The following is a 24,230-nucleotide window of genomic DNA, read 5'->3' as shown; positions in this document are numbered from 1 at the left end:
TGCTCTCCCCTCCCCCGCTCTCGGCAGCCCTGCCGGCAGCAGGCCGGCAGAGCGGCAGCAGGCGGGGGCCGTCTGTCCCCCCCCCCCGCTTGCTCCCGCCTCGCGGCCAGCGGCGGGCGCTCCCCTCCCCGCTGGGGTCCCCCGGCCCGCCGCGGGAGCCCGCGCCGCAGAGCGGGGCCCGCCAGCGCCACCCGCCGGCCGCGGGGCCGCACCGCGCCTCCCCCCGTCCCCCCCTGCTCCGGCTCTCAATGTTCCACACCGCCCGGCCACAGAGCCGCCGCCGCCGCCGTAGAGCCCCCCGGCCGCCTCCGTCCCCTCCTCGGGCGCCGCGGGCCCGGCCCGGCCCCCCGCCATCCCGCCCCTCCGACCCAGCAGCGGGACAGGACGCCGGCGAAGGTAAGCGAGAGGCGGGCGAGGCGGCTGCGGCGGCGGCGGCGGCTGGGCGAGCGCGGTGGGGGGAGGCGGGGAGGAGCGGGGGGGCCGCCGAGGAGCTTTGTTCTTGTTTTCGGCGCTCGCTGCCTGCCGGCGGCCGGGGGCGCGGGGCCGGCCGAGTTCACGCCTCACTTGGTGCACACACGCGCGGCGCCGAGCGGGGCCGAGCCGAGCCGAGCGGGGCCGGCCGAGCCGCCGCCTGCCGCGCCGCGCCGGGCTCTCCCCACAAAGCGCGGCCGCCCCCGGCCCCGCAGCGGCTCCCGACCGCCGGGCAGCCCCCTCCCCCCGCCGCCACCATGTCGGAGCGGGGGGGGGGGAGGCCGAGGGGGCAACGCGGAAGGTGCGGGAGGCGGCGGGCTGCCTCCCCCCCGGCGGCCCTGCAGGGGCCCAATGCGGCTCTGCCGGCGGGCAGTGGGGCTGCTGCTTCCCGAGTTGCTCCCGACGCATCTTATGCGGGTTCCGCGGGGGTTTTCCTTTAAAAAAAACAACCCGCGTTCTCCCTCTTCCCCCCCTCCCCCCCACTGCCCAGCCCTTTAAATGCACAGAGCAAGTGTACGCTTCGGTCTGAGAGCTGCCCGAGTCTCATTGGCAATGGAGCTCCTCCGAGAGAGGGATTGAGGGGGGATCTGGCGTTTGGACCCAATAAAATGCTCCGTTCCAGTGTAAATATTTACAGGGTATCGGTGACTCCTTAAAAAACATTCCCGGGGAGGTCTGTTATTTACAATGTGTCATAAGTTATTAATGCGCGTTTCTTAAGTGCCCTGCTCAATCTGTTTGTGCCTCAGAACCAAGCCGACAATTGGCATATTGTTTGAAGCATGACAAAAATGCAAGTGGGTTTAAAAATGGGAAATGCCGGTGTTTTCCAAAGTGTGAATGTTGTGGTGTAGCTGTCAAGTTGCAGCCCTGGCGAATGAGACAAAGAAGAGGATCCTGGTGGGTTTGTCCATGAAATAGAGTTGTCATCAACCAAAGTATTCTTCAGAGCTCCGGACAGTGAGGGGGTGACCTGCGAGCTGTAGTAACTGCCTCTTCTCCTCCTTCCCTACAAGTTCCCCACGATGTCCAGTGACAGGCAGAGGTCAGACGATGAGAGCCCCAGTACCAGCAGCGGCAGCTCAGATGCCGACCAGAGGGATCCCCCAGCACCTGAACCTGAGGAGCAGGAGGAAAGGAAACCCTCTGCCACCCAACAGAAGAAGAACACCAAACTCTCCAGCAAAACTACTGCTAAGCTATCTACTAGTGCTAAAAGGTACTTGTGGCATCCAGCGTCCTGTAGCGGTTTTGCACGGTGTATGGACTCGCAGTGTTGCACTGCACTTCCAAAGGCAGAGAGATTGCTTTAAAGCCACATAAGAAATAGTACAGTACAAACTTCTGTAGCATGCAAGTCTGCTGGGAAGGACCTTCATGAGTTCAAGTCCTCTGGGGCAGTAATAAGCAGGCTGGCCATGTTTCTTTCGAGTTGTTGGAGAACTTGGTAACTCACAGGCCGGTCAGGGGGCACCTGCGTGCCTCTCATGTTTGTAGAAATGAGCGAGAAAGCGTCAGCTTCAGGTGTCTGGTTTGCTGAGACAGGTTTACGTCCCTTGTTCGTGTAGGGTGGATCTTCCTGGTGTATTTCAATGCAGGCTGTAGGGTGATGTCAAGCAGTGCTCTTTAATTACAGAAGTCACACAAGCCCCATGGCTTTTGCAGGCCTTATGATTGCAGTAGAGCCTTGTGCACCTTAAAGTCACAGTTCTGTCCTGCAGTGCTTTCTGGAGAAAGTCAGGCAAATCTTCTCTCACAGGATCTGTGGATTCCAACCATAAGGTTCTTCAGGTGTAGCCTCTAAGTATCAAAATCTCAAGAAACCTTGTCAGGCTTTATCTGCTGCATTTTTATTTACACATAAGGTTACTGGCAGTCCAGCTCTCGAGACGTGTACTAATTATTTTCTGTAAGTTCAGCTGTGTGAAATAAAGCAAACTTTAATTCCCTCAATCCCAGTTGCCTTCTGAGATGAAACACAACTTTCTGGCTTTTCCCTGGAGTTCCCTTTCTTTACAAACATTTACAAATACGCTATAGCAAGAGGAGCTGTGCAATAGCCACAGTAGCTTTCAGTTTTGCTTATCCAGCCCAAATACAGTAGCTCAAACTTTGAGCAATGTTTTTAGTAATTTTGCACTGTACTTAAACTCAGTAAATACATTTTGCAATGTCTTAGAATTACTGTAGAATGTGACAGGGTGACTGATGACTTTTGAGTTTGTTAAAGAAACCCTTTGGAAGAGGAGTTGGCTGCAGAAGGAAAAGTTCTGGGAACACTGTGGACTTTGTAATTTATTGCTAGATTTTGGGCTTCTTTTTTTTTTTTTTTTTGTTTTTTTTTTGTTTTTTAAATGCCTGAGGTGCATCACGTAGAGTCTCACAACTGAGTTTTCTCCACTTAGCTTTGTTTTGGTTAATCATTGCGAGTCCAGTTCCGTACATCTCCAGTGGTTCAGTAGTGTGGTTGGACGTAATGGAAATGGTGCAAGGGCTTTCAGGGCAGTCACTGTTAGTTCATACTTTAACACTTGCTGTACACGTGGAAAAGCAGTCTTGCTCGAGTGGCTTTTCTTGTGGAGGTTTTTTTGTTTTGACATTTTATAGAGGAAATTGCCTTGAATCATTTAAAGTTACACCTCCTATGGACATGGATAAATAGTAAGATTAACACGAAGTTTTCAGTGTTGCTTTTCTGGACTGTAACATCTTCGGAGTGGTTGTTACAATGTCAATCTAAGCTAAAGATTATTTCAGGTTATTATGTTGCTTTTTATCACGTAAATATAGCTCTTGTAAAGCTGGGGGAGGAAAGGCAGCAGAAGGTGTTGAGAGGAGCAAAGTTGATGCAGAGATGATTCCAGTGTCAGAGGCAGCCAGGCAGATCTGCAAACCTACTTTTTAAACACCCTGCAAAGCAGGAGGTAGAATATTGCCAAAAGAATACATTTGCTGACAGCACGGCTCGCTTCTTCAGCCTCGATCACAGCTCTGTAGCGCTGGTTTAAAGTCATTGTCAAATGTGCTTGTACGGCCCCCCTCCCCCCGGCTCATTTGCATATTAGCTTGAAAAGAAAATCTCTCCGGCAAGATGTGCTCGGATATGAAAAAGAGTTGCTGTTCTGGGTACTTGTGGGAGATTCCTACCGAACTCGGCTGTGAGTGTTCTGTTTATACACAGGATCAAGCAGGAAAAAAAGCTGCAAAGTTTCTCAGCTGTGGGATTTGGGTTATACCTCTGAGAACAAAGAGGAAGCAGCCATGTTAGCATTACTGAAGGCAAAGCCAATCTTGCATTTAACTGCATGGTGGTAGAGGGCAGTGTAATTCCCTGATTTATTCTATAGACTATCTCAAATGCTTTGTGTCTGTTCTCGTTTCACCAACAGAATCCAGAAGGAGCTAGCTGAAATAACTCTTGATCCTCCTCCTAACTGCAGGTATGTAACAGCTTCTTAAATCGTGGGCAGTGGTAGGAGATTAATGTGCTCAGGCTAATAAATGGGAAAGTTCGTGTTTACAGCTGGTGACTATTAGACAACAATCGTGTGCAGCGGGTTGAACAAGCAAAGGGAACGCTTGATATTTTGTCTGCATGCTGTAGGGGTAGTCATTAGTGGTTGATGTACATAGAGAAATGTATGCAGTTTGTTTTATGTAGTTGGTCACTGCCTTTGTGAAACGTTGATTATGTGAACTTCAAAATACACTGACGCTTGCAATGTGATGTTTGCATGTAGGTTGAACTGTCTTTTGAGTGACAGTTTAGAGTCACCGCTTGGTTCTGAAGCAAAAGTAAAGAACTGAATGTGATTTTTATATGCTTTCTCTTAGAGTGTTGCTTAACAGTTAGATAAGAAGTGTTGCCTTCACGTTTATGTGCCTGTCAGTCAGAGCTGCAGTCCCTTGGTAAAGAATGTTTTCAAAGAGGTTCCCAGCCTGAGAAACACTTCTGTTGGTTTTTAAGAAATGAATTTATAAGCTTGGAACGCTGAGTGATACAATCTTAAATAAAGGAAAGGTAACTGGAACACTGATCTGTAGGAAAGTTAAATAGTAACATAGCTGGCTAATTTCCTTAGATCTTTAACATGTTTTACTTTTGTTTAAAAGATGCATAAAATTCTCATTAGCTGTGAGCATCCAGCAATCAGACTTGCACTAAAACAGCATATAAATAGTGTTGTTTCATTTGATGCATCTCAGCATGCTTTCTGACTGTAAGATTTCTTCAGATTAACAGCTCATGTGTAACAGTAAGCCGTGGACACATTAAAAAAAGTGCTGGAAGTGCTTTTTGGTTCTGGGTGAGAAGTGTTGGGCATTTGGAATAGTTTGAAAGATTGGCGCAGGTCTTGTGAATTTGGTAAGATATGAGTTGTTCTCATTATCTTAATAGGCCTGGAGAGGCAGGGACTTACCAAGTTGTGTTTACTGAATCTGTGGTAAAGGTGTCTCACCTTGAGAGCAGTGCTTGGATTGCCTCTGGCTGTCTGATATGTCTGCCTGCGAGGTTGATGGCTCTCCCTCTTCACAGGTGCAAGATCTGTAGACAGAGAGAAAGTGGTCTGCTTTGGTTTTAGTTCATAAACTGTTTAATAGCTATCCTGTTACTGGAATCTAGTTCTATGTGTGTCGTGTATTCTAGGCTTAAACCCCCCAAATGGGGCACAGTAGGAGAGAGAGTTTCTGAAGGAAATAAAACACTAATGCCTTGCCTTATAGATAAACAGTGAAAACATCACTGGAGCAGTTTCAGGTACAGCAAGCTGCAGCACGACTTTCACAAAGAGAATCCACCACCCCCCTCATGCTCTCCAGTAGCATCTGATCTTCAGCTCCTTGGGAAAGCATGCTCCTCTGGTATTAGCACAAGAGCACTGCAGTGAGTCCTTGTGAGCTGTACCCAGATACCCAGAAACACCATTGAAAGTTATGAATCTCCACCCCCTAAAGTCTCTAAAATTATTCAAGCTTCTCTCCCATGGAGTGCAAGGGAGAATGATTATTTTTGACAGTGTCAGTGCTTCATTTCCTATAGGCATTTTTGTAGAGGAATTCATCCTTTAATCAAAAGCAACAGTATGATGATTGTATTTTTACCTCCTGCAAGTATAAAAAAAAAATTAGAAAGAGGCATTGACATTTTTAACAGAAGTTCTGGGTGTTCAGGATGAGCAGTTTGGTTGCCCAAAAAGGTTACCACAACACTGCAAGTTCCTTTTCAGAAGGAGCCTTTCTGGCATAGGGAGGTAAATGCAGCTGAAAAAGGCTTGGGCTTGTTTGTAACATGCTTTCCTATAAGGTACAGTAGCACAGATTAGGCAACAAACTGATACAACAGGCATCTGCACTTCACTGATTTATAAGCAGCAGAATGTTGCTCATGTTACTGAATACATTTATTGTATATGTAAAAGTAAATAAAATGTAAAACAACAATGCATTTAAAAGCCTGCAGAACTTGGACCTATTCATGTGTACTTTAAAAATGACAAGCTGCTTGTGTCTTAAGATTTCCCAAAGAGATTTCTTCATGCCATGTTGTATCTCCCCCAGTCCTGGAGTTGTCCCTTATCAGTTGCAGGGTTCACAGCCATGCAGCTGATGCTCTCAGATAACAGTCCTTCTGGTTGCCCACTTATATAAGTAACTAAGAAAACCCAGCATTTTTAAAATTACAATGGTGCACCATGCAAGCAGTATGTGCTAATTTAATGGGATACACTCTCCTGTGCTGTGATAAGTGCTGCTGCTTCTCACCTGCCAGTGAGTTGCTCCCTAACACCAGAAGGGCCTGAGGTTGATTTAGTAGCTTAAAAATGACACTAACTGGCTGTGCTGTGATTGTTGCTCAAAAGATGTGTAGGTTTCCTCAGCAGTGAAATTTCCCACACTCACAGCTATTACTTCTAACTGTTGTTTTATAAAAATGCCTGAGCCCCAGGAGAGCCCCATTCTTGGGTGTGCTGAGGAGGCCTGGGCTACACATTAAGTTCTATTTTAGGCACTGGGGCAGCAGAATGGCAGGCACATTAAAAGTGTCCAAAAAAGCAGGGTTCTTTGCTTGCTTATCTCTATGGTATACTTTATGATTCTGTTTGGTTAATTGGGCAATGAAACATTAGAAAACTCACATTGTTTAACCACTCACAAATACAACACAAACTGCATCCTTGAGGATACCACCCCAAAAAAACCTTAATGCTGTTAGCTGTGTACTTTAATGTACATTAATATCCTACATTCTTTTGTGTTACGGTATGATTTCCAAGACAGAGCATCAAAACCAATGAAATTAGATTTGATCTTAAACTGCTAAAGATGACAGGAAAGAAATTAAGTACTGCTTTCACCTTGTGTTTTCTCCCATCTCACAGAAGGGCTTGAAATGAGTCAGTTACTGTCCAGCTGTAACACCAGGGCACATAAGCAGGCTGAGGACACAGGTGTCCGATCCTGCTTTTTCTTGCTTTTGCTGGCTTAACTCAAAGCTCTACTTCTTGATGCAGTGTGCTGTATTTAATTTCTTTTGTGCTTTTAATAGCATAAAGCACAGCTAAAAAGGTCTTGGCCCTATTGCTCCTAGGCAGCTCAATTTCAAACCATGGCCAAGTGCTTTTACAGGCTTCAAGGTACGGAAGTATGCCAAAACCCACTATTGTACATTCTCAGAAAAATGCTGCAAAAGGTTTTGCACATAATGCATGTTAAATCTGTGCTGCAGAAATGCTCTTAAATAGGTTTGACATATCTGGAATGGCTGTTCTCAGCTCATGGTGAGAAACTGTTCAGAGCAGAGGTCAGCATGCCAGAGCTGAGGTTAGATCTGAGACTGCTGTGCTGACCTGGGCATCTTGGAGGCTGCAGGGCACAGCAGGGCTCCCACCCTCCAGGTGCTTCCTGGCTTTTAGGGCTGACAAGGGAGTCCTTGTGCCCATCTGTACCATGATTTAGAGCAGTTACTATTAGTTGCTTCTGGCTGCTCTGATAATCCACAATAGCAACAAGATGCATCTCATTGCCTTTCCTTGATCCTTCTCCTTTCTACTCCAAATTTAATTGTTACTGAGCTTGATGAGAAAGTTTTGAAGTTCAATCCAATACTAAAAAACTTAGTAACACCCATGCCAGTGTACTTTGTAGTTTACATTCAGTTTTACAACAAATTCAGTTTGCTGAAAACTATGGAGGATATGAAAGCAAATACTGAAATGAGTGTATCCACTGAGAGGTTAATTCATGTGGTTTAGAAAGGAGTGAGATAAGATAGTGTGTCTTTCCCATGCAAGTGTGAGAATTGGAACGTTTTATGGTCTAGTCTGTCAGTTGGACTTAATCACTTTTCTTTGTTAAATTAGAGATCAGACATCTGAAAACAAGTGCCTATAAAGGCCAGACAAAGCCACATGTCTTATAGCCCCAGTCAGAGACAGCTTTTCTCCTTCATGCTGCTGAGAAATAGGATTTCTTATCGAGAGAGATTTTTGGATCACCCCAAAGGCTCCCTTGCTCTGTCTTGTCCTCTTGCTAGTGAGGATCTGAACCTAAACCTGATCAGGCCACTGAGAAGATTTTTCTTAATAGAGATTACTATCTCTATTAGCAGATCTTGTACGCTAATAGATACTAATGTGATTTTTTTTGAGCTGTGCTACAGAAGGTAGTAGTGATGATTTTGCTGTTTGTGCCTTCTTCTAAGCTGGCAGGCGCATTGATAATTTATGAGTGGCTCATTTTAAAACTCCTGATTTTAAAATAACACTGCAAAGTACATGCACTAAGCACAATGGGAAGATAACACGTAGGGCTTTTCTTTTAGTGTAAAATTCTCATGCTTCCAGAGGACTGTGTTTGTCCCTTTCATTACAGCTACACATTGGGCCAATTCTGTGCCGTACAGTTTTGACAACTGAACCCACAATCTGGTGTATGACACAACGAAAAATGCCCTGCAAAACCTAGACAGATGCTTTCTCTGGTTTAGTTATGGACCCATGAATCCAGATGTTTGTAACTGTCTTACTGTGGTTATTACAGCATCAGTGAGGAAGCACTGCAGTATGTATTTAAAGCAATATAGTGCAGGTATTCTTCAGAGTAGCAGTTTAAGCTCTTTCAATTGAGCTGTCTGAAGCAATGAGAAGCAGTGAATGATTGTGCTGGTGGTGCAGGCTCCTTTGTGTGCAGAGGTTGCTCTGGATGGAGCACCCTTCCACAGCCACGTGCTAGTGAGGAAGGTGCTGCAGATAAGCTGCTAGAATCTGTCCTTTTCGTTAACATTCTCTATCTACAGTAAGGTTGTAGGCAAATGTTTACTCTGCAAACAGTTATGCCTGTTGAAGATGTTACTGCACAGCTGTGGTTTGCTCCAGTTGTGCCTTGGAGGTGGCAACTCCAGTCAGCAAGTGAAAGAAGCTCATCTGCTAGCGCTACCCACAGGGGAAAAAAAAGAAAAAAAAAGAAAAAGAAAAAAAAAACATCCACATTTGCTTAAATGGCTTAAATAGATGACTCAAATGAACTCTGCTGGATTTTTCCTCCCTCTCTTCAGAGTAGGCATTGTTCACGTGAAGCATTTTGTCAAACACACCAGGATATGAATAAGTCAATCCATTCCCTTGTCTCTCAAATGTAGTAAGTTTCCATCTCTCCTTTGAGAAAGACAGGCCTTCATTTTGCTACCTTTTAAAAATCAGTAGGAGGAAGAGTATCCTGAAAGCAGTCAAATACAGCAGTACAAATGTTGCCCAAGTCTTCACATGTACTGTTGTGGCATTTTTTCAATCAAGCTTCTGACTTTTTCTTCACTGGCAACCTCCCCAGTTTTCATTTATTCTGTTCATTCCTTATTGGGTAAATGCCTTCCTATTGCTAAACATTAAAATTTCATTTTAAAAAAACAAGTTTGGCTTGTTTACACCTCTGCAGTAGAAACTACAACTGTGAACACTAAATAGTTCAGTACAGAAGGAGCTGTTGATTAAGGTGGGTGTATATTAGGAATACATGCAGAAGTGCCCGTGCTCAAGTTGAATGAGCAAAACTAAAAAAAAAACAAAAAACAAAAAACAAAACCAACACAACAGTACCCAAACCTGACAAGATAATGTGCCCTCTAACAACCACATTTTACTTTATATTCTGACTTTTCTTGCCCTGGCACTTGTTCACTACCAAGTATAATAAATCCATTCTACAGGGAAAGAAAGCTGAGGTTTGCAGAATGGTACTGAAAACACAAACCCACACAATTATTTCTAACACTTCATTTCCTGTACAGAATTTTGCAGTTGCAATTACAAAAACACAATTAAGAGGGTTCAGAAATCCTGCAAGAACATGTTTGAAGTAGTTCTCCAGCTATTCAAGTAGTGTTTTCTAGTATTGTCCAGCTCTGTTCCTTTGTTGTTAGTCTCAGAATATAAATCAGTGGCTCACCATAATTTAAAGGTATGTTTATCTAATGATAACCTTGATTTATTTAGAGTTATTTCTACTGAGCAGTTTCTTCCACGCTCTTCCCTACAAGAAGGATCTAGTCTAGGTCAGGGTTACAAGGAGCAGTATAACGTAACACAGCAATCAGAAGTCTGTGCTTTGTAGCCCATTTGTAGTAACAACCTTATTCTGCTATCTTTACATGTGCAGAGTGGCTGTCACCTTGTTTGCTAGTAGTCAGTCAAGCTGTCTAAGGAGTGGGGGTGATAGAAGTGTAGAAAAGCATTTTGGTAAAACATTGAAGTGTTAAGTTTCGCTGGGGCATGCTGTTATTTAACATGCTTTTATTTTAAAAAAAAAAAACAACAACAACAAAAAAAAACAAAACAGTGGAAGATTGTGCAACTCCAGAATAGAATATTTAAATTACTTTCTTTCCAGTTGAGAGTGGATGACAGATCCACTAACTCACATTGCCTCAAGTTTGTGGTTTTTTCCAGCCCGTATTAGCTTTCACCTCATTCAAGCGCAAAACCATGGGTGGGTTTTTGGTCCTCGCTTGTTTTTTTCCTTTTTCTCCTCCCCAAACCACCATACAGTGAATTTCTCACACAAGTAATATGAGTGGAATAGTTAAGACAGGGTTTTGCAGTACAAGTTATCATATCCACTCATAGGAATAAGTTCTTATACCTTCATATTTGCAGCTTGGGCTCTTGTGTAAGCAGTGTCCACAGCTCTGTCATACACACTCTTAAACATCTGTATGTTAGTTAAAAGGTCTAATAAATCTTTCACCAGTTTTCATTAGCAGTACTCTCAAAAGAAACAAGAAAACAAATCTTGGCTGTCTATTCTGGAATTGTAGAAATGGTTCAAACACTTTTCACTTAGCCACTGGTGTTACAGGACTAGCCCTCATTATTTCTGGTTTTGTCTGGAAACAATAGAAGAGCCCAAGACTGACCAGTCTGTTTAAACAGATCTTTAAGCACATGTAACACAACAGAAAGCACAGCAATAACAGAAGAGCAGCAAGATCCTGGGCTGCAGCAAGTGAGGACTTGCCCAAATGCAATAGTCATAGGCACAGAAATAAAGGAAAGAAGCAGCTTACCTTCAGAAGGCCTCAAGAGCATAGGGATCTCCAGCAAGATACCCTTGCCTCCAGTGCCAACCCTTAAATGAGCTCTGGGAAGGGGTGGATCCTGGCTTCACCCCTTTCAGTCACTCAGTGCACCTGACCTCCCCTGGGTTGGCCCTGCCCTCCCAACAGGTGCTCAATCACTGCTTCAAGCCATGTCTTAGCATTTCCACTGCAGCATAAAAATTGTAAAAACCACAATGTGTCCTTAGACTGAAAGACAAATCTGCTTTTCAAATATCCATTTGTATAGCTGAAAAAAGCCCTTTTCAGACTCTGTCATAAAACTAATTAAAATATGCCATAAACATATATATATATATATGTTTTCACACTGTGCGTTGCTGACCGCTGCCAGCCTGTCATTTAGTTTGTAATGAGCAGAGTATGTGCCAGTCCAAGCACACTGATCACTTCTCTATCAGATCTATTTGTCTGTGTGTGTCAGTTACACTTCTTTGATTTGATCTTTACTTTTATAGCCTTGGGATACCTAATTTTAACTCAAATTAACAAAGTGAAAATAGAAGATAATCAGCTAAATGATATTAAACCTTTTATTTAAAATGGGTCGACTGTTTCATGTAAAATTGATCTGTGGAGGTTTCCTGCACCTCATGTAACTAGGATTTGCATGTATGTGGAACATTCTGAAACAAATAGTATAGGCATCTTGGAAAACACCTTGAGCTTGTTTCTGAGTTAAGGGCTAAGTAGGCAGGAGTAAGGATATTCAGCTGCCACCTCAGACAGGAGCATCCATTCCATTAAACTAGCCAAGAACTATGCTGTGGCTTTAAATTGGTGCAGCTTTGAGCCAGTAACCACAAGTGATAAACGTGTCCTAACCTGCTTGTGTTAATTTGGATTAATTTTCTATGGTGTACTCCTGCACAGAATGCCCTGTAGTATTATCAAGTTCAGAGCAGTGGTTGGAACACTTGTTAATTTTATAGCGCTTACTGTAAAACAGGATCTTTTAGGAACTCAGATGAAGATTTACTTGACTGATGTAAGCATCACTTTCAGAAACAGGAAAGGGGAGAGATTGCCTTGATGAAATGCCGCTGAGATCTGAGATAGCAGTAGCTCACTTTCAGGCTGGGAGAATTTTTAGGGAGGGTCTGTGGAAGACCATCCTGCAGTAAATCGTGATTATTATTATTATTTTTAATTAGTTATTGATGGAGATGTCCCAAAAATGTGTAGATGTGGCTCTGAGGGACATGGTTTAGCTGGCATGGTGGCGATGGATTGAAGATTGGACTAGGCGATCTTAGTGGTCTTTTCCAACCTTAATGATTCTATTACAATGGTTAAAGTTGAATATATAATATACAGTGCTTTAATGAATTGTGAGTTCAACTTAGTGTTTGGCCAAATGAAATTTGTGAGACCTGTGTGGAGCCAGTAGTTGGACTCAATGATCCTTATGGGTCCCTTCCAACTTGGGATATTCTATGTGGTCATTATTGACCTGGGTACAGGACTAGAGCATATAAATATTACATTGCAAGTTAACAAAAAAAGATTATAGGCATACTGGAGGACAGAACTAGTGTATTTGAATTCAAAGTGACCTTAAATTATGTGCTACTGCATGTAATTTAATAATGAGAATTGCAAGGAACAGCCCTTTGTCTAGGCATAGTGAGCTTTCACAATCCGTGGGCAAAAAGACTGGGTAAGGAGTACTTCTTCAGAAAAGGTGTAGCAGGTCTGAGCATTGTATGCCTTCCAAGGATGTACAATACAAGGCCAGAGAACAGAAATAAATAGAAAAGCAGTCATAGTAGGGGGATATATTAAAGCATTGGAGACATGGTATATAAAGTCATTCCATTCAGTACAGCACTAGTAAAGGCCAGCTGGAGTACCTTATCCACTTCTAAGTGCTACACTGCAAAGTGATACAGGCTAACTGGAAAGAATACAGATTAGAGGAAAGAAAGAATAATATTTGGATTTAGAAGAAAGTTCTGCCAAGAAAATATGACAGTTACTGCTAGTCTTGTCAGGTGGTTATGGAGAGCAAATTAAATTTCCATAAGATCTAGGATAGATGTTTGGAGTTCTGAGCTGTAAAGACAGCAGTATGTGTAAGGAGACGGTGGTTATGTACCATCATAGTTTTTTAAGAGTGCAAGTTAGAGCAAGTTACTGTCAGGATCTGGTTGACTATAAGTGATCCTGTGTCGAAACGGGAAGTGGACTAGGTGACCACTTGAGGACTAGTTTCACCAAGCAGTCTGTGTTACTAGATTCAAATAATGATATTAAAGGATTAAAGGAAGGCTCCTCGGGAAGTGATTTTTCCCTTATTTAAAAACTCTATTTTAATAATAGGGTTTTTTAGTATAATCACCCAATGAAAATATTTCAAGTAACAGAAGTAACATTGATTATTTGAGCAGTCACTGGCAGTACACGGTTTTAGTCCTGTTGTCAATTAAAAAACAAAAACAATCGTTGGTGTGTGTTTTTTGTGGTGTTTTTTTTTTTTTTTTTTTCACTTCATTTTTATTTTTGGCTCGATCCTGCTTTCCTTGCACAAAGTTGTTGCATTCTGCTGATAACTGGAAGTAAATTAGGCATGTGTTGTGCGTTCTGCAGAGGTGTATTACCCCTATGAGAAGCTAACAGTGCTGTTGTACAGCAGATCTTAATTTTGGCTATGCCTTGTACTGTGTGCTTGGATTCTTTGGCTTTGTTCACAGGCACATAAGTACCTCTAACACAGATAAACAAGAGCAAGGGACATTTTTTTTCCTTCTAAGCAATTAACAGTAGGTAGGCAAGCCCTAATGCATCTGTGCACATGTATAACAAATAGATCAAGTGCATCAGAAAACTGACCAAGAATTTGCAGTGGATTGTGTCTCTAAGCACCCTCAGGAGTCAGGGCTCAGAAGATTGTAGTGAAACTGTAAGCAGCCTGGCAGGTTTCCAGCTGATGAGTTAATGCTGCTATAAACTTCAGTAGTTCCTCTCTGAGGCATGCAGAAGGGTGCAGACGCTGGGAAAGTAGCCAAGAAAGGCAAAGAGCAGACAGTAAAGCTAAAGGCCAGCCTCAAGGATCCACAACGCTATTGTCTTGGAGGTGTTTTCTTCCTATGCCAGAAACCTTCTCTGTCGCTCCAGTGGAGGGACTGGGAATCAGTAAGCAGATTAAGGTGTGCATTTAGTGCAGAAGAGGCCTGACTTGATTAGCATAGCTTGAGCAAAGGTAGCTGTGCTCCACACCCTTGCCACACTTGTTGGTTGGCAGCACATGGTGCTGCGGAAGGCAGTGGGATCTCATTCATGCCATAGTAGTTCTTTGAGCTTGGAGCTGCAGCCGGGCAGTTTAGGTGTTAACTTGGGTTAGTGTTTGCATTTCAATCCTAGACAGAAAGCACTGAAGACCAGGTAAGTGAGTAGAGCATCAGCAGGTCAGATTCGTGGGGCTAATGGAAAACAAACAGCAAACAGAAACATTTTGTTTTTCTTTTGTCTTGTAGGGAGAGCTAGCAGCAGAAAGCTATTTTTTGTGTTCAGTTTAAGTGAAGCATTTAGCTTGTAAATGTTTTGTGCAGAGTGAGTTTGGGAAAAAAAATAGGCATTACAATGGATTATAACTACGCAATAGGCGATCTGTTCAGCTGATGATGGTTCTTGCTGAGAAGCAGCAGCTTTTGTAGCAGACAATGGGCAGCTAGATTCCTCCCCATGCACACGCACCTCTGGTAACAAACAAAGGAGTTGGCTGCTGAGCAGTGCCTGCCCAGGCTGGGCTCGTGCTTTAGCTGGCTTTTATCCTCCTTGGGCCTCAGCACCAGACTAGACTGAGTGCACTGCAGGCCTGGTGTGGGGATGGTGGTTTGGCATTGCGTGCCGTGGTGCAGTTGTTACACATTGTGCTCAGCCTAACTTCTTCTCGGGTAACCTGGGGTATATTTGGGCCAACTGTGGGGATGTTAGGATCTATAGTGTGGCATCCCAGCTGTAGCAGCACCTCTCTCAACAGGCACCTAAGGGCCCCTGGAGCCAAACTCACTATACCAAAGGCCACCTAAACAGTTCTGTGTTCAGTTTTGAACTTCAGCATCTTGGGAAGGAAGTAAAATTCAGTCTAATTTCTAGTCTATAAAGCAAAAGCAAGGAGAATTCTTAAGAGACTAAAATCTACTTGTAATGAGTGCTGTAACAAACACTGTATTCCCATGGAAGCAAATTTAAATGATCTAAGTTACCCGATGCGACCTCCTGCATATTAAGCATAGTCTGACTGATTAAACAGACTTCTTATGCCAAAAGAGGGAAATAGTGTACCAACTAAAGTTCTACAAGCATGATTAAACAGTAATCACATCTGAGAGGGTGATCTTCATGTGGTGACTTGTTTGCAGAGCAGCCTGTGGCTGCAGATGTGTTTGCTTGCCTGCAGCAGATCCTTTGTAGAAAAGTAAGATCCATACAGATTTTATATGGTCATGTAGTGCTGAGCTCCACAGGTCTTTCTCTTCTAGCATTGAGTGCTGGGATGCCCATAGTAAGGAATAGTTGAAAGAGCAACCTTGTTGCCCCTTTTCCAATTTTGATTTGCTTTTGTTTATTTCTATGAAGTATCAGAAAGCTGTAGTCACAGCTGGCATACTTAACTTCATGAGCCAACAGACTGCAACTCCAGTTACTTGAATAAGAAAAGAGTTACTAAGTAAAAGGGACATTACAAAAGCAGGACAGTAAGAGTGCAGTAATTCATTTGATAATATACAGCACCTAACCTTAAATAGATCAATATGTGGAAAGATCAATTACTTTTCAAATACTATGAAAGAATATTGTTTTTCCCCAAGTATTTCAACTGACTATTTTTCATATAAAGAGTACAGAGTAGCATTATGCTTTTTTTTTGTCTTGGGAATAGCAGAAATGAAATAATTTCTTATCAGCCAGAAGGCAAGCTAATGGTAGAAGTTGTTGATACTGAACAACTGTTGGGGGCTGAGCAGTGCATGGTTCCTCTAGATATGAAGGGCATGCTGGGTGAAGTTCCCATAAAGTGGGTGTGCCTTATTAAAAATTAGTGAAAATGGGGGCAGAGGTGGAGAAAGTGGAGATGGGAATTGCATTAATTGCATAAACTTTTTGTCATCTGATTTTCTTTTTATAAAGCAACAAAGCGCTATAAGAATAGGCCTGCAGTTTGACATCAATAATTCTCATTTGGATAGAAGGAATTGTGAATGAATTACACATTTGCTGTTTGTGTGATTGTTGTATGTGTTGCTCGAAATGTCATGAACAATGATTTGCAGAATTTGGTCTGACGTTGCGTTCTATGCAGTGTTTTAAAGAAGGTGGAAAAGAGGACCTGGTGTTGTAAGAAGCACCTGGAGGATGCTTTGAGCTTTTCTGTGCTACCATGATGCAGCACTGGGGCTGTACATAACCTGACTCTGTAAAGCTGCCCTTAGTAGATTCTTAATGAAGGTATTAAAATGCTGAAGAAAAAAGGTATTGTTCTATGTGTGTATGTTGGTTTTTTTTTTTGTTTGTTTTCTTTTTTCCTTTTTTTTCCTGGAGACTGTGGCGGATGAATCTTTCCTAGCCTAGATATGATATCATAAGCCAAAATCCACCCATCCTCACACATTCCTATGCTGTATATAACAATCAGAAAAATCTTTGGACTTGGGACCCAGCTCAGAGGCTGTGCGAGGATCCTGGCTCCCTGGCTGCCTGCTGCTGTGGGCACAGTTCTGCTCCTGGTGCAGAGCTCTGGGCTGGGCTGCTGGGGAGGCAGCCTGAGTGAACGGCTGTGTCATGCAGAATGAGGCTCCTCATCTTCTGGGGGTTCCTTTGGCCATTTGTATCTCCTCTGAGTTGCTCTGTGTGCTTTCTCCTTGTTAAAATCTGAGAAACGGGCAGTGCGATGCTTGTGCTCTACACTCCTGCTGCCTACATTTCACTCAAGCAAGAGTGTCCTCTGACGTAGTAGTTAGACAAAATTGGTTTTGAAATTCTACCAGAATAGCAGCATTACATACAGGTTTGGCAATGCCTGATGTTTCTTCACTCCTGTGTTCAGATTGAGACCTTTGAAGAGTGTTAATAAAATCTCTGATCTGAATTGTCAGACTTAGCTATGGCCTGCACTTTCTTTTTGTTCTTCAACATGGGAGTAATCAGACAGGAGTGACAGTGAGCAGACCTCTTCCTGTGCCTGAGATAAGCTGCAGGCCTCCCCTTTCAAGTCCTCCAGCCAGGCAGGAAGCTTTCCGGGGTAGGTAGCACCTGCACACCTCAGTGATAGCAGCTAGTTTCAGGATATAAGGAGGAAAGGCTGCTGTTTAAAAAATACTAATGCACCAATGGAAATACCACTTTGGTCTTCTGCTTCATAAAAAACTGTGAAAAAAAGCAGATCCTCAGAGGAGACCGTACTGCTCCAGGTCTTGGCCCAGACCAGTTCATGTCCAGAAGCATTTCAAGCTTGTTCTCTCTGAAAGATCCATGGACTTTTGAAGTTTGAAGGGAAAGGAAAGGAAAGAACAGTGGATCACATAGAGAGCAATCCGTGTATTATAGTGAATGTTGCTTCTGAAAGTAATTCTACTGATTTGTTTTCTGAAATTGGCCACTGATCGCAGAATGGAGGAACCTGTACTGGGTAATTTTGATGTAGGTGTCACTAGAGGTGTGTGCTTGGACAGTGGTGGGTCTGAGATGCTGTGCTAGAGCTGCTTATGCTTTCCATATGCCAAATCTCTGTTAGGTACAGAGTAGGCTGACCAAGTGTTTAGCTCTGTGAGTCCTCCTGGCACTACTAGCACACGTAGCCATGGCAGAGCCAGCTAGATAGAAGCCAAACCCTGGAATGTATTCAGTCTGTATGCATAACAGGGCAGAGGAATACACCACTGTGCTCTTCAGTCCTAGTGCTGTTGTGGACTGTATAAAATTGCACTATTTTGAGTGCTGTCTGATATTGCCACAGTGATCCCAAATGACTTCAACCTTGAATAGGAGCAAATGTTTTACTGGGGAGGCCAGGTGTGCTGCAGAGCCAAGCTGGGACATCTCTTCTTGCCAGTGAAGAGCTCTTTTAAAGTGGCATGCTCTGCTTGGAGCATGGCTCAATGCGACTGTGCTAGCTGGTGGTGTGCTTCAGTCTAAGTTAATAGTTGCTCTGATTTTTCTGATTGTGCTGAAGTTTTAGAGTGTAAGTCTGCAATGTCATTAAAATAGGTGTTTGGGGGAAAAGGTCTTCCTAAGTGAAGTTTGAAAGACATCAGCTTTACTGTAAAATCTTTCTGTTCTTATTTTGGGAGTCTGCAGTAAGTTCTTCCCTGTGTTATTAATCCTTCTGGCAGGCAGAGTTAATTTGTTTGTGTGTTAGTCTTCAAGCTGCTGGATGAATTATAGATTTAATTATGGTCCAGGTGCTCAGAGCTTTGTTGTTTGTCTAGAAGTGAAATATAAAGGAAAAGTAAGTCAGAGTAATTTTTTGGCTTGTTGAATAAATGTAAACGTCCGAAAACCATGTCGAGGTATAAATAAAGAAAGGATTTACTTCACACAGAATGTTGCTATCTGCTCCACTTGGTGGGAAAATTCATGCTCTGCATTGCACTGGACACACCTTTTATGGCTAGTGCTGTACACAGCAAAAGCTTAGCAACTTTCACCTGTGATTTCCCATGCTTTTAGACAAAATTTCTTCTGCAATTACAGCCAACTACTCATGGCCCAAGATTGAACTGAGTTAACACAATCATGACAAGAAATGCTGCCTGGATTTCCTGATAGGTGGAGATAAGCCACCTGCTACTTGTAGTGTTCATCGTCACTCCCATCTTCCCATCTTTGCTTGGCACAGTCTTATTCACAGTCCTCAAATGTTCTCTTACTGTAACACAACTTATTTATTTATGTTTGTTTCTTGTCCTGAAACAATTTTCCATCATACTTTGCTTTAATTTGTATGAAAATAATTTTTTGGGGTGACATTTAATTCCATGAGAGCTCTTTTCATAACTTGTTGTTCACAGTAAGGGCAGATGTAAGATCCATGGAAAAGCATAATTTCTGCATTTTGCAAACTTATTTTTTCTGGCAGCTATAGAACTCCTTTAAAAACCTGAATTGATGCATTCTCCCCACTAGCATTGGTCCTTTCTCATTAGATCCTTGGATCCTGGCTGTCCAAAGTATGTTTTCTGGTGCAAGCTTTAAATCTTTTTCTTGCCGAATAGCTAAATTCCAGCAGATCAGAGCTTTCTTCCCCATGAAGACTGTGCTGGGACACAGAGCTGCTCTGAAACTAAGGGCAGGGCTGCAGCAGGCAGCTCCCCATCCCAGCAGAGCAGCGTGGGCAGGGGACGGCACTGCAGCTTCTGTGTGTGTGTGTGAATGTGTGCATGCATACAAATAAACTGTGTATTTACACTGTGAGGAGGTGTTTTCTTTTTACTGAGATTTCAAAGGATATTTGGTCGAAGGGCAGGTGTATGAGCTACACTAATTCATTCGGACTCATTTCTCTTCCTCTTGTTTCTACATTTTTAATTACCGCCTTCCTGCTTCATGGCCTTGAGTCAGAGAAAGCACATCTCAACTTCCTCACCTTTTCCAGGATAGCCCTTGCGTGTAAGAGTGCAAGTGCTTTTCTGAAGGAAGCATGAATTGGCCCTGTGTCAGCTGCCATGGGACATCACTTGGCAGGGCTGTGGAATAACACACGTATGTGTCTGCTGCGGTACACGAGGCAACAAATGAAAATAACATTTCTTAATGTAACTAGCTGTTGTAGTGTGGTGTTATGCTTACAATTGCAATAACGTGACATTTTCAGATGAAGATTGGCTGCTTTCACAAGATCAGTTTAATCTTGCAACTGTCCCCTTATCCTCCTTTTCATTTGGGGTGTAGACAAACCATACCGTAGTTTCATTTTTCTTTTTGGTGCTGCATAACAGGTACCCTCAGGAGTCTGCTGCTCCCCAGACAGAATTAACATATTTGACGTGTCTCCCGAGGAAGCAGCCAAAAGTACACGCTCTGACCTCATCTTTCAGCTTTTTCATTTCCTTTACTGGCACTTAATGAAGTTACCAGCACAACCATTAGAGATGATTATGGAATTATTCAGTTTCTTGTTGTACTGTTTAAGCGTGAAGTACTGATGCTGATTCTTCATTTTGGCATGGTATGTCCATGGCAGTTTGCTGTGGTTGTCAGTTATGAAGTGCACTGGATGTTGGAGGTGGTAAGGAGCTTGTTTATGTGGGGGAAATCTGCTTGTTTTAGAGCACCTTGATATTTTGGTTTGGTACAAGGAGAAATTAAGTTAAATTTTAGGTATCACTTCTTAATGTCTCCGAATTTTTCTTGCTTTTTGATGCTCAGTGCATTTCCAAAAGTTCTGGTACTGTCATTGGATTCAGTTCTTCTGCCTTGCTATTAGCACTCTGAAGAGCTGTGCAACCCTGTTTGTGATGTTGTTGTGGTTAGTGGCTCTGTGAGTAGAGCCTTACAGATTTTAAGTTTTCTTGATATGAGGCAGCTTTTGATTGGGGATGATGTGCGTTCTATTTCTTAATTTGCATACATCTTTAATGTGGCAATGTTTAGAATAAGATTAGGAAGTAAACTCTTTGTACGGATTTTCCCATTAGGGAGCCTAAATTTAGCTTCTCTTTTACGTAAAGATAGTTTTAGATTGTAAAATTGGTGGGAGATTCGTGAATGAATGGAGCGCGTGTTGACCATGTATAGGATTTCAAGTCCTTTACTAAGGAAGGAAATGCAGCTGGTGGCTGTATGTTGGTGTGATGGAGTGCTGTCACTGGCTGCTAGCTTAGAACCACATTTTCATCTGGTACTTTGTTCATTGTCCTGTCCTTAGATTATTCAATAAAACATGTCGTGAAACAGTAGAAGAGCTCCTAGACTTTGTCTTCCAAACAGCTATTGCTGTCTTATACAAGGTTCTCCATGTCTTATACAAGAGTCATTTTTCTTGACAGCAAACATGATTATGAAGAATTACTTGCTCTTCACATGTTACTATATATTTTTATTTAAAAACTGATTTATTTTTATTTAAAAACTATTTAAGAACTTATATAGATCAGTCCTTTTCCCTTGGTTGGAAGCCAAATGGAATGTACTGTAATTTCTGGGGACAGAAGTGCTACTGCATGAAATCCTTCTTGATGTGTTTTTCTCTGTATTTTTAACTTCAAGATCATGCCACACTCCTGAAATTCCTTGTTTCTAGTACTGACTGTTCTTAGTGGGCTTGACATATTCATTGCTTTTTGCATGTGGTTGTGAATAGCTTCTTATAGTGGTGAGGTGTGTTAAACGAGTTTGGCTTTGCACCACTGACTTGTGATCCTAAACAGTGCTTTGCTGTAAGCACACTCTAGATGCCCTCTGCCTAATGCTGAGGAACTTTTTCCTTGAAAATCGTGTGCCTTTTTAATGTGTCATGGCTCAATTATCACGTTGGGTTTTGGCTGCCAAAATAGCCGTATATATTGTCTAGCGAGTGACAGCCTGGGCCTTTCTCTCTCCCTGGCTGTTTGCCAGCTGTTTAATTGAAGCCCTGTGTTTGCTGTGTGTCACATCTTATGGTGGTCTATTAAACCCAGCTAAAACAATATTTTGAAAATATTTCAAATGTAAACTAATTCTGTGAGAGTTTACATCCTGTTATTTACATGATCTGCTGAAGATGCCATGTAGGTCATTTTTTTCCTTACAAATATGAACATTTGTACCTCAGATCATCTCCTGAATTTCTAGGGCAGAGAGAAGGAAAGATGGGGATGCAGAAATGCTATCCTGTGCCCATGAGAGAAGTAATTAATGTTGTACACTCTCCACGTAATTTTTCATTTGTCGTTTCAGAGGCATTTTTAAAGCCAAATATTCTCTTTCTTCTGCCCTTTGGAAAAGAGCACAGACATACAGCAGAGATCCCAGTGGAGTAGCAAAGCCTGTGGGTTGTGTTTCTCATCCAACAGATATACTCTGGGTGGAAACGGCCCTGGGTTTTGAGTGAGTGGTGCCAGAGGCAGGGAAGGATGCGGCTGCTGTGACAGCACATTGGGTTCAGCAGCCAGCTTCCAGTCAGCAAAGACTCATGGCTCACATTGCTCATGACAGAGATGGACTCCAGATCTGTGTCCCAGCCCCACACATCTGGGGGTAGAGCACATGGTGTGATACCACTGTGTTAGGGATGAAGTGCCCCACCATGCCTGAGTGGGGGATCCTTGCACTAAGTGTGAATCCATGAGAGCTTTCAATGCTCATCTGTGCAGAACTGTTAATCTCTTGCTCATTCTTTCTCAAAAGAGCATCTTGGGGAATTATGACTCCTGGGCGAGATTCCTTTGCCTTAGCCTTAGTCATGAATGTACATTAGCTGACATTCTTGACTATGTACATATTTTTGGAAGAAACTTTTTCGCTGCTTTAAGAAGAAAGCAGGATTTGTTCTACTGTTTGTTCAGTAAGAAGGCAGTCTGTTTAACAAGAAAGAAATGATAAAAGTCTAAGGAAACAGCTTTACAATTTTAGGTCAGAGGAGAACAGAGCAGAAGAGAGCTTGAGAAAGATTCCATTTTTGTGCAGAACTCCAGATTTATAATTAAGTAGTAAGTGTTGGCATTTTAAAAATGGAGAGGAAAAGATAGCCTGTAGGCAGGATTAGATCGACAATGTTTTTTTCTTCTTAATCAGAGGGGAAAACATCCCATCTGGATAAAGCCATCTAGCATTTTGGAAGATGTCTGATTTTAAAATGCATATTTATAACAGGAAGTAACGTTGTTGGAGTTAATGATGTTAAGGCTTTTTTGTGGAAAGAGTGGTATTGTGTGTATGCATAATATACTTGAGTGTGTGTGTGTGTGTGTGCATGTTTTTTCTAGCAAATATATCCCCACCTTTGTATGTCCTCTTCAGGTAGGGAAATGGCATGAGAAGACACCTGGGTATATGAGGCAGTGTGGGTTTAAGTGATGGTGGCACTTCTGCTGCGCTGTATTGAGTGTATTTTTTTGCATGTTTTAAATCACAGTACTTTTTCGGGAGTCTAGAGACATCATCAACTAACTCTTATAATGTACAGATCAAGTTGGTGCTGAGAGGTAGCTTGGCAGAAGTTCTTACTGTGTACGTGCCACCAGATTTGATAAGGTAGGCATGTGTGTCTGTGCTGCTAAGACAGAGAATTTGGGCAGCCTCCTCATGTGTAGATTTAAAGGATTTGTTAAGAAGTTGTATTCTCAGTCTCTGACTTTCCACATCTTGCCCCTCCCTCTCCCTTCTCTACAGTTGCAAGGTGGAAATAACCGGGGCTGAGCACTGGCTCTTTGGGTGGAATACAGGCTGTGGCTTGGTAGCCGTTTTGAAGAAATGAGACTTCATCTCCAGGAAGGTGCAATGTTCAGAGCTAAAGCAGGCCATGAAAGGGACACTTCCCTTTCTGTCAAATTGGCTTTGGTTTCTCAGATCCATTATGCTGGAATGCAGCCCTGAAACACCAATTTTCTTGTAAGAAGGAAGCAGAGCCAATTGATTTAAACTTCGAGTTGTATCTGCTGGCGATTTCCAGCAGCAGCTAATTGCAGCCAGCAGCTTTCAGCAGCAGGTGACTGAGCTGTTCCTCCTCACAAAGAAAGCAGGGAGCTTAAACCTGCACAGGGATTTATTTATTTATTTATTTATTTATTTATTTATTTATTTATTTTTGCTTTTCCCCTTGAGATTGTAAAGCAGAGGTTAAATTCTAAAAGTGGGCATTGACGTGACGTGTGCCAAGAGAAATCTTCCAGAATTAGGTAAATCATTTTATTGTGCAAACAGTATCTTAGCTGTTCCCTTAAACTGGAAGGTAACTTGCAGGGCTTTGTTCTGTATCCCTGTATCATTTCAAGCCTATGTGATATGCATGTTTAAGTTCTGATATGAGTACCCAGCTCGCTCTTGATGCTGGAAGTTCCACAAATTACTCCAGGGTAAATAAAATGGTGCAGACCTTTCTGCTGAATTGAAACAGTAGATTTGAAAATGCTTTCAGGTACCGAAAATTTTACACTTCTTGAAATTGAGGCTTCATTGACATGAATTTCCTTGTGCAAGAATGAGCCTTTCAAATAAAGCACAGGGCACG

At 42.7% G+C, this 24,230-nt stretch overlaps 1 protein-coding gene across 2 annotated transcripts in view; it reads left to right on the top strand.

The window, feature by feature from the left end:
- The first annotated feature begins 333 nt into the window (after positions 1-333).
- The window catches only part of UBE2E3 (ubiquitin conjugating enzyme E2 E3), a 54,569-nt gene continuing 30,672 nt past the window's right edge, over positions 334-24,230 (top strand). The window contains exons 1-3 of one of the 2 annotated variants that reach the window (XM_042822483.1): positions 334-396; positions 1,488-1,690; positions 3,861-3,911. In XM_042822483.1, coding sequence (XP_042678417.1) covers positions 1,497-1,690; positions 3,861-3,911 — 245 coding nt within the window. In that variant the 5' untranslated portion in view covers positions 334-396; positions 1,488-1,496. The remainder of the gene's footprint in view (positions 397-1,487; positions 1,691-3,860; positions 3,912-24,230) is intronic. The other variant, XM_042822484.1, reaches the window with a different exon arrangement.

The sequence above is a fragment of the Centrocercus urophasianus genome, unplaced genomic scaffold (genome assembly GCF_019232065.1).
Source record: "Centrocercus urophasianus isolate 14NV4802_14NV808 unplaced genomic scaffold, USGS_Curo_1.0 seq_20, whole genome shotgun sequence".
NCBI classification, from domain to species: Eukaryota; Metazoa; Chordata; class Aves; order Galliformes; family Phasianidae; genus Centrocercus; species Centrocercus urophasianus.
The sequence above is the reverse complement of the archived record's forward strand: the minus strand, read 5'-3'. Positions and strand labels throughout refer to the sequence as shown.